Source organism: Lactuca sativa, chromosome 3 (assembly GCF_002870075.4).
Source record: "Lactuca sativa cultivar Salinas chromosome 3, Lsat_Salinas_v11, whole genome shotgun sequence".
Classification (NCBI taxonomy): Eukaryota; Viridiplantae; Streptophyta; class Magnoliopsida; order Asterales; family Asteraceae; genus Lactuca; species Lactuca sativa.
The window spans coordinates 312,077,437-312,090,216 of NC_056625.2; the positions used below are offsets into that span (position 1 = coordinate 312,077,437).

Here is a 12,780-nt window from a genome sequence, read left to right on the forward strand (position 1 = left end):
TAACCCTAATCTCGTTTATTATATAAATCGCTCTTCTCTTTGAGAAGAGACACACAAAAATTATTAGCTCTCTTTTTCTTCAAACAGACAGAGAATCCTTCTAGCAATTTGACTTACGATCTTTGTGCCTAGAATCATAAGTGTCATCTTGGATTATTCGAGGCTAAATTTCTTGCAACCCAGATATATGATAAAAATATAAGTTAAGAAAATGTTCACACGATTTAAGTGGTATCCAGATCTCCAACGTAAATCTTATTTCCTCCAACACTTTAGGAGGAATAGAGTTCAATTTTCTAAAGTGGAAATTGAATGAAGGCTTTTTAGAATTTTATTTTTTATCATAGATAATCATAATTATTAAAAAAAAATTGGTTCTTTTTACAAACTTGAGGTCGATAAATCCGCGAGTCTAGAAATTCATTTCGGACAATTGAACCTTCTCGAACTGTTTCTTTTTAAGAACCAAAAATATTTGTGCCAAAATAACAGATGACTGGTCAGTGCAAATTAATTATTAGGGACAGACAGACCGGTAAAACAGCAGTAGCAACAGATACAATTCATAAATACTCAAACATTTTTTTAACTCTTTCATCGCTCTTAAGCACAACTTATAACACACAAAACTCAACCATTTTAAATGTGTTTATTAGTTGTATTTCGTTAAGTAATGTTGTCAAAATTACAATATTTATGTTTTATTATTGTCATATTTATAGATTTAAAAGATATGTTTTAGATTAGTGAAATATAAAAACAAAAAATAAAAAATAAAGTTGATGAAAGACTGTAGCGGTAGTATGCCCTCAAAAAATGAAACGCAATTACCCAAATTTTCTTACTAGAAACTCGACTAACCTAAGCCAATCTACCCAATTATAAACATGTCGTCGGTTTATTCACATCTGTTGACATATTTATTTCATACCATTATGTAATCCATTACTTGATCTAATTTATTTTGTTGCTATTACATTCCATCACACCAAAACAAACCTTACTTATGAGACACGAAATTATATTTTTCTTCCAAAAATGATTTATGATATGTCTCCACCATAACATTTATAAAGCAATATCATAACTTTATTTTGTAATAAAATTACAAAAACCATTTATGGACCAAAATCCTCTAGCAGAAAACTGAGCCCTTCAGTGATTGGCCCAAATCCTTTCACTTTTGTTTTGACCTCGGTCTCTCGCACTCACCACCCTGCGTCTTCGTGAAAGCTTTCTCTGGCCTCTCGATCGACATGCTTCTTGGAATAATCCGGAAGTTGTTTTTTCCCATCTCTTGAATATTTCTCTCTAACGCTACTTTTACCCTAACATGATGGAGCTGTTAATAGCCGCCGACGCAACGCCTCCTCTGTCCGTGCTTGCTACGGCGGAAGTTGCCGGAGTTTCTCTCACGGTCAATCTCAATCCAACTCTCACCGTCGGCTCTCCGCCTGTCCTTCTTCTAACCGACGGGTATCCCTTATTTTGTTTTCTGTATTTCGAGTTTGATTCAACTTAAGATTAGATTCAGCAAATACATCCTAAAAATTGTTGGAAGTTACTTTCATATAACTTCCCTCCTTGCCTTTGATAAATGTTCTCTTGAGATAATGTGAGTCAAATAGAGTCTTTCCAATGAAGATTGACGTAAATTATAAGATGCAATGGATTTTGCCAAGAAACTAGTATTAGCAATATTCGGTTTCTATTGATTTGTTTTAGGATGAAGCTACGTGGAACAAATGTAATTGTCAAGTATCTTGGTCGCACATCAACAACCGTTCCTAACTTGTATGAGCGTGATGCCTTTGAAACTGGGCAGGTGATTTAAAGCTGCACATAATCAAATGAAGATCGTAGTTTCAAGAATTATTACTAATTACGTAAATTCTGTTGATTTTTTAGATTGATAAGTGGCTGGAGTATGCCCCTATCTTGTCTCGTGGTTCAGAATTTGAGTGCGCATGCAAATATGTTGATGGGTATTTGCTGCATCGCACTTTCTTGGTTGGTCATAGTTTATCGCTTGCAGATATTACTATCTGGTCGTATCTTGCAGGTAAATGAATCTCATTACTTATGCATGCTTTCATTTTTTTTTTTATTTTTTTGTCCATTTTAATACTATATATATATATATATATATATATATATATATATATATATATATATATATATATATATATATATATATATATCTTTATTAATTCCTTCAGGAGCTGGTAAGAGATGGGAAAGCTTATTGAAGTCAAAAAAGTACCAAAACTTGGGTCGATGGTACACCATGATATCTACACAACATGCTGCTGTAGCATCAGCATCTTCAAAGAAAAAAGAGCTCAGTTGTTCAACAAATGTAAAAGGTGATGACGATGATTCCAATCGCCCTGAAGCCGATCTTCCATATGCCGAGATGGGAAAAGTTTTGTTGAGATTTGCACCTGAACCAAGTGGGTATCTCCACATAGGCCATGCGAAAGCTGTTTTATTGAACCAATATTTTGCTCAGAAATACAAAGGGAAGTTATTCCTACGGTTTGATGACACAAATCCTGCAAAAGAAAGCAACGAATTTGTTGATAATATTTTAATAGATATCGCGACATTAGGAATCAACTATGAAAAAATCACATATACTTCCGATTACTTTCCGAATCTCATGGAAATGGCTGAAAAGTTGATTAAAGAAGGGAAAGCATACGTCGACGACACCCCCAAAGAACAGATGAGATACGAGCGAGACAAGAAAATAGAATCAAAGTGTCGGAATCAGAGTGTCGATGAAAACCTCAAGCTATGGAACGAGATGGTTCTTGGAACGGAAAAGGGAGTTGAATGTTGTTTAAGAGGAAAATTGGACATAACCGATAACAATCTAAATTACCAACTTAGTTTCGGTAGGTTTTTTTTTTTTTTTTTTTTTTTTTTTTTTTTTTTTTTTTTTTTTTTTTAATGATGAAATTGAGAAGGAATGGAATGGAATGTTTGTTTCGTGTTGGAATGGAATGGACCAATCCTAAACAAAGTTTCCTTCTGTTTTGTTAATTTTTCACCCCTTAATCATTGAATGGAATGAAAATTTGCAATACAATTTTTTTTAACAAAATTTGATGATTTCAGTTAACTTACGTTTTCATTTTCTAAAAATAACAACAATATCTTAATATTCTTTTTTCACAGGGAGCATCAATGAATCTGAATCTCATGGAATGGGACAAACTCTGGAATATTAACAAAAAAATGATCGACCCTGTTTGCCCCAGACACACTGCAATCCTTGAAGAGAACCGTGTCTTGTTGACTTTATTAGATGGGCCCCACAGGCCATTTGTGCGTGTCATACCAAAGCACAAGAAATACACAGCTGCAGGGGATAAAACCACCACTTTCACAAATAAGATTTGGATAGAACAAGCCGATGCCAAGGCCATATCCCCTAACGAGGAAATTACGTTGATGGACTGGGGAAATGCGATTGTTAGAGAAATCAACAAGGACAAAAACGGAAATGTGACCGAGTTAACCGGGGTTTTGCATCTTGAGGGATCGTTTAAGACCACGAAACTGAAACTCACATGGTTGCCTGACACTAACGAGCTTGTTCCATTAACTCTAGTGGAGTTCAGATACCTAATCACGAAAAAGAAGGTATGATAAGTGATAAATTCTACCATATCCATATCTTGTGTGTATGTGTGTGTGAAAAGACATAAATGCCCATATCAAAGGTTGAAAGTGTGTAGTTATGGAAGTTAAACTTATATAATTAATTAATTGTGTGTTATTGATGCAGCTGGAAAATGAAGAGGATATTGTTCCAGTGGCGAACAAGGATACAAAGAAAGAGGTTGGGGGTGTTGGGGATTCAAACATGAGAAGGCTGAAGCGTGGAGACATATTGCAGTTGGAGAGGAAAGGCTACTTCAGATGCGATGTTCCTTTCATAACACCTTCAAAACCCATTGTTCTCTTTGCTATTCCAGATGGCAGGCAAACTGCAACCAAATAATAATAATAATAATAATAATAATAATAATAATAATTAGTAAACATGGATTGATTTTGGGACTACTACCCTTTTTAATATTGCAGTTACTTACTTTTGCTATGTTTATTCTTTCTTCAAATTAATTCTTAACCTCATGTATATATTATAAACTCACCATATTTGTGTGTTAAACCCCATTTGTCCATAACTTTCGATATTGGTCCCTCCTACTAAAAGCCATGGGTAGTAGATGTTTTCTCCTTTGTTTCATGAGATCAGCTGGCTTCAAAAAGAGCATAGGATTAAACATTCTCATCTTCTAACCTGTAATAAAACAATTAAGACCTCCAACATGCAATTGATATCATTAAACGCATCTAAGTCATGGTTTTGATCATAAAAAAAACGGATTTAACCGGACCAATTTAACCAGAAAAAACCGGCTGAATATGTAAAAACTAAAATTGTATGACTAAATCCGGTTTACTTGAATATATATTTATGCAATGTTTCTCTTTTTGAGCGATGTGTCATGTGGGACTTTTTTCCCACATAAAAATACTATGCAGTAATCTTACATTGAATACAACCCTTTCATTTCTTTTTTATTTTATTATTTATATTATTATTATCTTTAATTAATTATTTAGATAAATGAATGGGAGTTTAATTATTAATGGTTATTTTACAAAACCTTTTTTTTTCACCTCTATTATAAAGTAAAAAATTGATAATCGAACATAAGTTTTTTATTTAATTTCATTAGTATTTTAATTTTAAATGTTCTTTTATATACCGTGTATTTATTATAATTATATAATTAATTATGATGTAGTAATGACGTCATCCGTTTTTTTGGTCTGGTCCGACCGGTCGAACAATCGAACCGGTATGACGACCGGTTCGGTTTTCAAAACATTGGTCTAAATGATACTCCTTTAAGACTTTAATTGATAAGAATTGTTTTATTTCCATTAACTTTGACATTGGGTCATAGAATGGGAGTTGATTTGTAGACAACGGTTTTTCTTAATACACAACAATTTATGTTTTATAAGATTGTATTTTGCAATCATATAAAACATAAACAAATTGTTGTGTATAGAGAAAATTTGTTGTGTACGAATCACTTCATTGAATTATCTCTCCTCAAAATTTGCATGTAATATCGATCTCAAACTTATTCCAAATGGGATTAATAATTCCCTTGCCTTAAAATATGGTGTGTTATCATTAGGGTGACAATGAGTTTAGTTGAGTTAAGTTTGAGTTCAGTTATTTATGAACATGTTGAAAATTATAACCCCATTCGATCTTTCTAATTAAATGAATTGAGAGTTTTCCAATCCAATCCAACATGTTAAATAACGTTGGGGCCGAAATAATACCATATTGCTATTTCTATGAAGTTAGAAAAGTACGTATTCTAAGTGAAAACATGAAGTAATATAACACCCGTTCCAGGTATTACTTAATTTATGTAAGATTAGGGTTTTGGTGTGTGGACTCGGCGAGTTGGGAGTCCAACTCGTCGAGTAGAAGTCATTTCAGGGACGCGGAATCTACACCCTACTCGACGAGTTGGAAGTCCGACTCAGCGAGTAGGCGCTGTTAAGACAAAACCCTAATTTTAGGGTTTGCACTCTATATAATATCCTTATGAGCCTTGAGGCTGACCTCCTATCAGCCGCCCAACACTAAGAACGTCGGTGCTAACCCTAATCCCCATTCTCTTCCATTTTGTGAGCTAGAGTAACCTTTGAAGCTTAAGAAGAAGGAGATAGTGAGGAGATCCAGCAAACCAAGCACCCATCCTTGAGCTTAATCATCTTGTGCACTGTTGTAAGTCTTCAAGACTCGATTTTTATCAAAGAATAAGGCTAGATATTGAGTTTACTCTTCATTTCCTACCCTTCTTGTTGAATGCATGCATGGGATTCATAAAGTTTGCAACTTTATGAATCTACATAGCAAAATGGTCCCAAGGTGGGCTCGATCTGGCTTTTGGTCGAGTAAGGACACCATGCAAAGGTTTTAGGGCATATTTCCCTCTTTTTGGCCATTTTGAATTAGGGACATGTATTGGACATGCATGTCCATAAAGCTTCCATCTTTGGGACGTTTTGAGGACTAGGAATCTTTCTGGAAAGGAGGGATTTTAGATCCTTAGAGTTTTGGATCAAATGGCAAAGCTTTGGAGCTTTCCAGCCTTTATTAAAGACCTTAGAGCGTTTGGAAGGGTTCTAGAAGGTAAAGTTGGAAACTTTATCCTGCTAGGTATCTTAGGGCTTCAGATCTAAGCCCTGGTATGATCACGACAAGCCAGCAGGGAGGGGGACTCGGCAAGTTCCTCTATCAACTCGAGGAGTCAGCTAAGGAGTTCACTGCCAAGGGGTTTTCGACTGGATGGGTTTGCGGTCAGGAGTTTATGGTTGAGAGTTTACGGCCGCAACCATTAAGGAACTCGACGAGTCACTCAAGTGACTCGGCGAGTTGAGAGTTATGCAAGGAACTCGACGAGTGGCAGGTTCTACTCGACGAGTTGAGGTCAACATGGACTGTTGACCTTGACGGTTGACCTTGATTTTGACCCTGACCAGGGTTTGACTCTGAGGGTATTTATGGGTTGGTGTTAAGTTAATCACTTAATGATTATAGGCAGTTGAGAAGAGGCAGTGTGGGGCATATCTGACTTCAGCTTACCAGTTCAGCATTCCAGAGGTGAGTCTTCTCACCATATTAATGGGTCTAAGGCACCAAGTCCGGCCCATTTTATGATATGTGGTACACTAGTTGTAGTAGAGATATGTGGTATGATAGTTAGCCTTATGTTAAGTTAGATGCTAGTGAGTTTGTGATATTTGCATGAAAGACCATGGGGGGAGCCCATGACACTTGGATGTAAGAAAGGTGGGGGAGCCCATGGCTGTCCGGCAGGGAAAGACCATGGGGGAAGCCCATGTCACTTAGGTGTAAGACCGTGTGGGGAAGCCCATGGCATCCTTATGCAGGGATATGTGGTAGAGATAGTTTTTTTTAGCTAATATGATATGTTATGTGGTAAAGATAGCTTTATAGCTAATGAGATATGCTATGTGGTAGAGATAGCTTTATAGCTAATATACATGTGATATGTGGATTGCATGTGGGGTATGCTCCGGGGGACTCGTTAAGCATTAGTTGTCACACCCCCAAACCAAGGATGGCAGAAACGTCCGGGGGTGGAGGACTTCATGTATTGTATCATGACAACAATTGCAATAGTGATCAAAGTAAACACAACCAACATAAATATAATTGAAAAAGTTACACCATAGTATAAGTTTACATGTTTCCAAATCAATTACATTATGTTGACAAAAATGAAAAGTTTGACGCCTTAACGTTTCATCCTCAAAAGCACTTGATTACATGTTTATTGATTTCCTGAGAATACAAGTAGTTTTGAAAGAGTGTCAACAACTAAGTTGGTGAGTTCATAAGAGTTTTATTTTGAAAAAGAAACTGTTTTCCTTGTAAAAGCGATAAAGTTATTCCAAAAAAATCTGATATTTTCCTTAAATAGTGAATTGTAAATTTCTATGTTATAAAATAGTGCATCCGAGAATTTCCTATAGTTTCCTTCTATAATCTCTAAGTGTATATAAGTTATATAAGATTTAAGTTAAATAAACCGTCGAATGTAATGGGTTTCCTAGGCCCACAACCAAACAAGAAACAAGAAATAAAGCGGACCCACCAATTCTAAGTCGATCATGACTAAATTCTATATAACTCTAGCATATACACTTAGTAATTATAGTTGAAAACTAACAATTCTAGATTGAATGTAGTCTTGAAACTAGAGACATAAAATATACATATCATAATTCACCAAATAGTGATAGTGATAGTGAACATGAATTATACATATTATAGCTTATCAAGTAGTGGTAGTGGTAGTGAACAGAAACTATACATATCATAATTCACCAAATAGTGGTAGTGATAGTGAACATGAATTATGCATATTATAGTTTATCAAATAGTGGTAGTGGTAGTGAACATAAACTATACATATCATAATTCACCAAATAGTGGTAGTGATAGTGAACATGAATTATGCATATTATAGTTTATCAAATAGTGGTAGTGGTAGTGATCATAAACTATACATATCATAATTCACCAAATAGTGGTAGTGATAGTAAACATGAATTATGCATATTATAGTTTATCAAATAATGGTAGTGGTAGTGAACATAAACTATACCTATTATAGTTTATCATAATGTTTGTAAGGTAAAGCAACCTAACTATACCTATTATAGTTAGCGTATTTGTTGATAGTGTATGCTTATTATAGTTTATTGTAATTATTTGTAGTGGTGGCAAACCTTAGTATATGATTCATACCTTTAAACTAAGGTAAATAATATGTATTATCAACCACGTGTATTCAATTAGTACTATACTTGTCATAGTTTACCAAATGTTTGTATGTAATGGATGTAACTTTGTTTATAACAACTTATTATTTCACCATGCATAATATATTAAAAAAAATCCATTTGTTTTCTGATGTATGTCTATATACCGAGACAAAATGACACATAATGTAATAACATATAATCACATAATGATACACACCTTGCTCAAAGTTACAAGTTGTAAATGAAATTGATAGCGTTTTTCTAATTATAACATTTATATTCTTGTTCTTAGAAAATTTATAGAAAAGTCATCAAAGGTCCAAATCAGAATCCCTAAATTCTGAGAGTTTGTAAAATGTGTCTAGTTTGTTCATAAATTTTCTCATGATTTTTAGAAACCTTTATCTTGTGTTAAAATGTCCATATTCACATACTGGTCCGGACTTGTTCTTGAAATGATAGTTTGTTTTGTGAAAATCACCATAAATTGTAGAAAAATCGTATGGAGATGTGAAAGTATCCATTTTAAAGATATGAACTTGAACTATTTTCACCTAATAAAGTTTTAAAAACAAAAATGTTTAAGTTGACCAAAACAATCCGTGAATGGAGTCCAACTTTTCTGATGAAAGTCAACACTCCGCCTTAAATATCCCACCCACTATATTTTATTCTTAGGCAAAGATTTTCTTCCAAAAATGATTAAAATAAATTTATTTAGGGTCTTATATACTGAAATACGAGTTTGGGTGAAAATACCATGCTAAAACGATGAAAAACAAGCTTAAAACGTGAAAGTAGTCGAAAACCGGGCAAAAATGGTAGTTCTGCGAAGCTTCTCGCAATGGGGCCGAAGGTGACGAGGCTCGGTCCTAAGGTGTGGGGATCGAAGTTCGGTTGTGAGGTTCAGGACCAAAATGGCTCGGAAGCGAAATGTACCGAAGGTTGGGTTCGGTTGCTTGGGGAGGACCGAAGGCGAACTTGTCAGACCCGAGCCTGTCAGAAGCGAACCTAGGCGAGAAGCAAAATAGACCGAACCCGAAGGTGACTTTAGTCCTTAAGAGGCTTCAGCTCTATATTAGTTTCGGTCCTAGAGAGGCTTCGGTTCTAAGGAGGCTTCGGCACAAAATGGCTATTTTTCAAGGTTTCTTCCCGTTTCGAGCGGTTTGTGACCCGGTTAAGGGTCGGGATGACCTGAATGATTATAAAAAGTTGAAAGAAGTTTTGAGAAAGATTTGGGAGAGATTTTAGATAGAGAGATAGAGTGAAAGAGATTGAGAGAGGTTTCGTTTATGATCTTTTTGAGTGTTTGGCTTCGCAACGCAAGGTTCGTAAACCCCATTAAGCCATGTTTAAGGATCTTACACACCCCCGATGGGTATGTAATAGTGTTTTATCGTTTTGTTACCTCACTTACCCCGATTAGGGTTACAAAAATCTAAAAATACGAACTTTCCAAGTGATGATTTCTTATTAAAATAGTGAGTTGTACACTAAATACATAACATAAACCCTAGTATACAAGGGTTAGTTGAGTTGAACGGTTTGACTTGTTGACTTTGTTTGACTTTGACTTGACCAGAATTTGATGGTTGTCACATTAGCTTACAGTTTTTGGATTTGTTTCAGGTACATTTGAGCCTAAGGGCAAGTGCAAGGCTTAATGGCACGGAGTGCACTCTCTCACCGGTGTTTACGGGACACTCTGATGTTTTTGAAAATAAAGTCGTAATGAATATGGATTTGAAAACAATCATATTTGAATTTCATGATTTATGGAAATGTGTTTGATTAATTAAAAATGAAATTTTTCTTTGAAAAAATGGGTTGTTACAAGTAATATCTTATCTTTTGACATAAAATATTCGTGAGACAAAATTTTCTTAAAAGGACGGGTGAGTTATAGCACCCAAGTTTTTATAAGACTTATAAATACACATGATGGTAGTAGGTATTCTATGTAGACATGAAGTGTGCGCGCGCGCGCGTGTGTGTGTGTGTGTGTATATATATATATATATATATATATATATATATATATATATATATATATATATATATATATATATATATAACGCCCCGAAAGGCATAGTAAAATTTTAATTTTTTTTAATTTTTCAAAGCAAGTCAATCAACATTATTTCCAAAACATAGTAATAAAATCAGAGTATCAAAACATCTCTCAACATGAAAATCCACAGTACTATGTGTACGATCAAGCATTTACCTTTTTCACGATTCTCTAAAGTACATGAAACATTTGAAATCTACAACTATAAACCAAAGCTTAGTGAGCTCCCCAAAATACCCTACACAACAATACACATACAATGCATGTACACATGCGCCTACATTCTTCCTAAACCGCCTCGCAAGGCCTACAGGATACCTGGACCGCTCTACCGAGCCTACAGTCTATTAGCCCGCCTCACAAGGCCTACAATAGCTAGACTACTCCCTTGGGCCTACAGTCTGACTGGACCGCCTCGCAAGGTCTACAGTACATTGGGTCGCCAGGTTATCTTGGCCTACAACACAAAACAGGACCTCCTCAACCCAGCCAACCACAATATATCGACATATGCAAACAAATAAATAATAACCAACAAACACAAGTAATCATACAGATCTACCAATCTAACAGATCACTACATGTAACATCCTAAAAATCACGGTAAAATTTTCATTTTCAAAAACCACCCAACGTCTATAATTGTTTACAAAACATTGTTTCCAAAAGTTATAATTACAAATCAGAGTATCCCAAGATCGAATATCATAAAGTGTCACAACTTGCAATTTTGCTAGGAAATTCTACTCTCATGCAATCATTCACCTAGGGTAATAACTTGTACTCTAAGTGAATACTATACTCTATTCTCATCCAAATATATTTCATATGCTCAAATAAGAGTTGAAAACCCTAGACATCCCGGTTCAAGTTCACTATGGACTAGGATTCTCTTATTGGGTCTAATAGACCAATAAACCTTCAACTTAAATATCTTGGGCCTAGAAACCCTAATTGGGCTCTAAATAGACCACATTCATAAAACTTTAGCATTTTGGGCCATGTGGGCCTAAAATAATCCATCTTATCTCTAATGAGCCTTGTTGGGCCATAAAAGATTTCATTTGCCCCAATGGGCCGAAAATTTATTATTGGGCTTCATAATTTCGAGTAAGGACCAAGATAAGGCCCAAACTCCTCCATGATTACTCCATTTCGGCCCAAGTGTGTAAAAATAAATAAATATCTTAACAAGGAGGACCAAACTAATCTAAACATGACACCTCATTATTGTATGGAGGATAACCAAGTCTAATACACATCATGTATCTATGTATTTCCCATGTTTCCATGCAAAAATATCTCCTTTCTCTCTCCCTTCTTAATCTCGGCCTAAGGCCATTCTCCCTCACCAAAAATCATTCATGTTTCCTTTCACTCCCAAAAACCTCAAGAACTCTTCCATTTTCTCTATAAACCTGTGAGTAGGTGTGTGTGCACAAGAAAGTTCATCAAACTCACATGCTAGGTAAGTTACTTCACCCTCAAGTTGTATAAATTCATCTATGATCAAATCCTCCTAGAAAGATCACAAATCTCTTGATTATCCTACTAGAAACATCATAGTTTTGAGGATCCTCTCAAGAAGCAAGCTAGGCCGAAATCTCTCACTTTCTTCATCCAAAAACCGAACCATCAACTCCAAGGTGAGCTTCATACCCCCTATTTTCTGTTTTTATGAGTTTTGTGGGGGGGGGGGGGGAATACAAGTGAAAGTGTAGATCTATATGTGTTTTGTATGCCTTGTATGATTTCTATGCTTATGTGGGTGTTTTGTGTGTTTATGATGTTGGATCTAGCCATAAACCCCTAAAAATCGTGATATACTTTATGATAAAGGATACTAGCATCAAATATATTTCTACATACAAAGTGTTCCAAGAAAAATAGCTAAATGGCTTAATAACATTTTCTTTGGGCTAAAAACTCAATTTTTGGACATAAAATGTTAAAAATATAAAGTTAAAGGGCCCAAACTGAAATATTTCGAAATCTGATGGGTGAGATGAGTCAAAACGGTTTCCATAATGTATTTTCTGAAAATATACTTGTTGGAGGATTAAAAACATAAATTTCAAGCTTAATGGGCTAAAAATGGCATTTTCGGCCCAATAGGGCCCAATATGCGAAATTTTTTGTTTTGGAGGGCTAAAACTGTGTTTTTCTGTAAAACAGTGGGTTACTAGTGTTCCAAGTACTTTTCAAAGGTTTAAAATGCTTTTCAAAATTAAAAAGGACCAAAGTTGCAAAAATTTTCCAATTTGGGCCAAAATTGTACAAATTGCGAAAAAGAGGGGTTATAACCG

General features: G+C 35.1%; 1 protein-coding gene across 1 annotated transcript; it reads left to right on the forward strand.

Annotated features, from left to right (window-relative positions):
* Positions 1 to 1,248: 1,248 nt before the first annotated feature.
* On the forward strand, positions 1,249 to 4,170 carry LOC111920226 (glutamate--tRNA ligase, cytoplasmic). Its single transcript, XM_052769116.1, is given in 6 exon segments — positions 1,249 to 1,825; positions 1,909 to 2,062; positions 2,220 to 2,895; positions 2,897 to 3,161; positions 3,163 to 3,651; positions 3,797 to 4,170. Coding segments are annotated over 6 exon segments (1,899 nt in total). The 5' UTR covers positions 1,249 to 1,726; the 3' UTR covers positions 4,013 to 4,170.
* Positions 4,171 to 12,780: the final 8,610 nt, after the last annotated feature.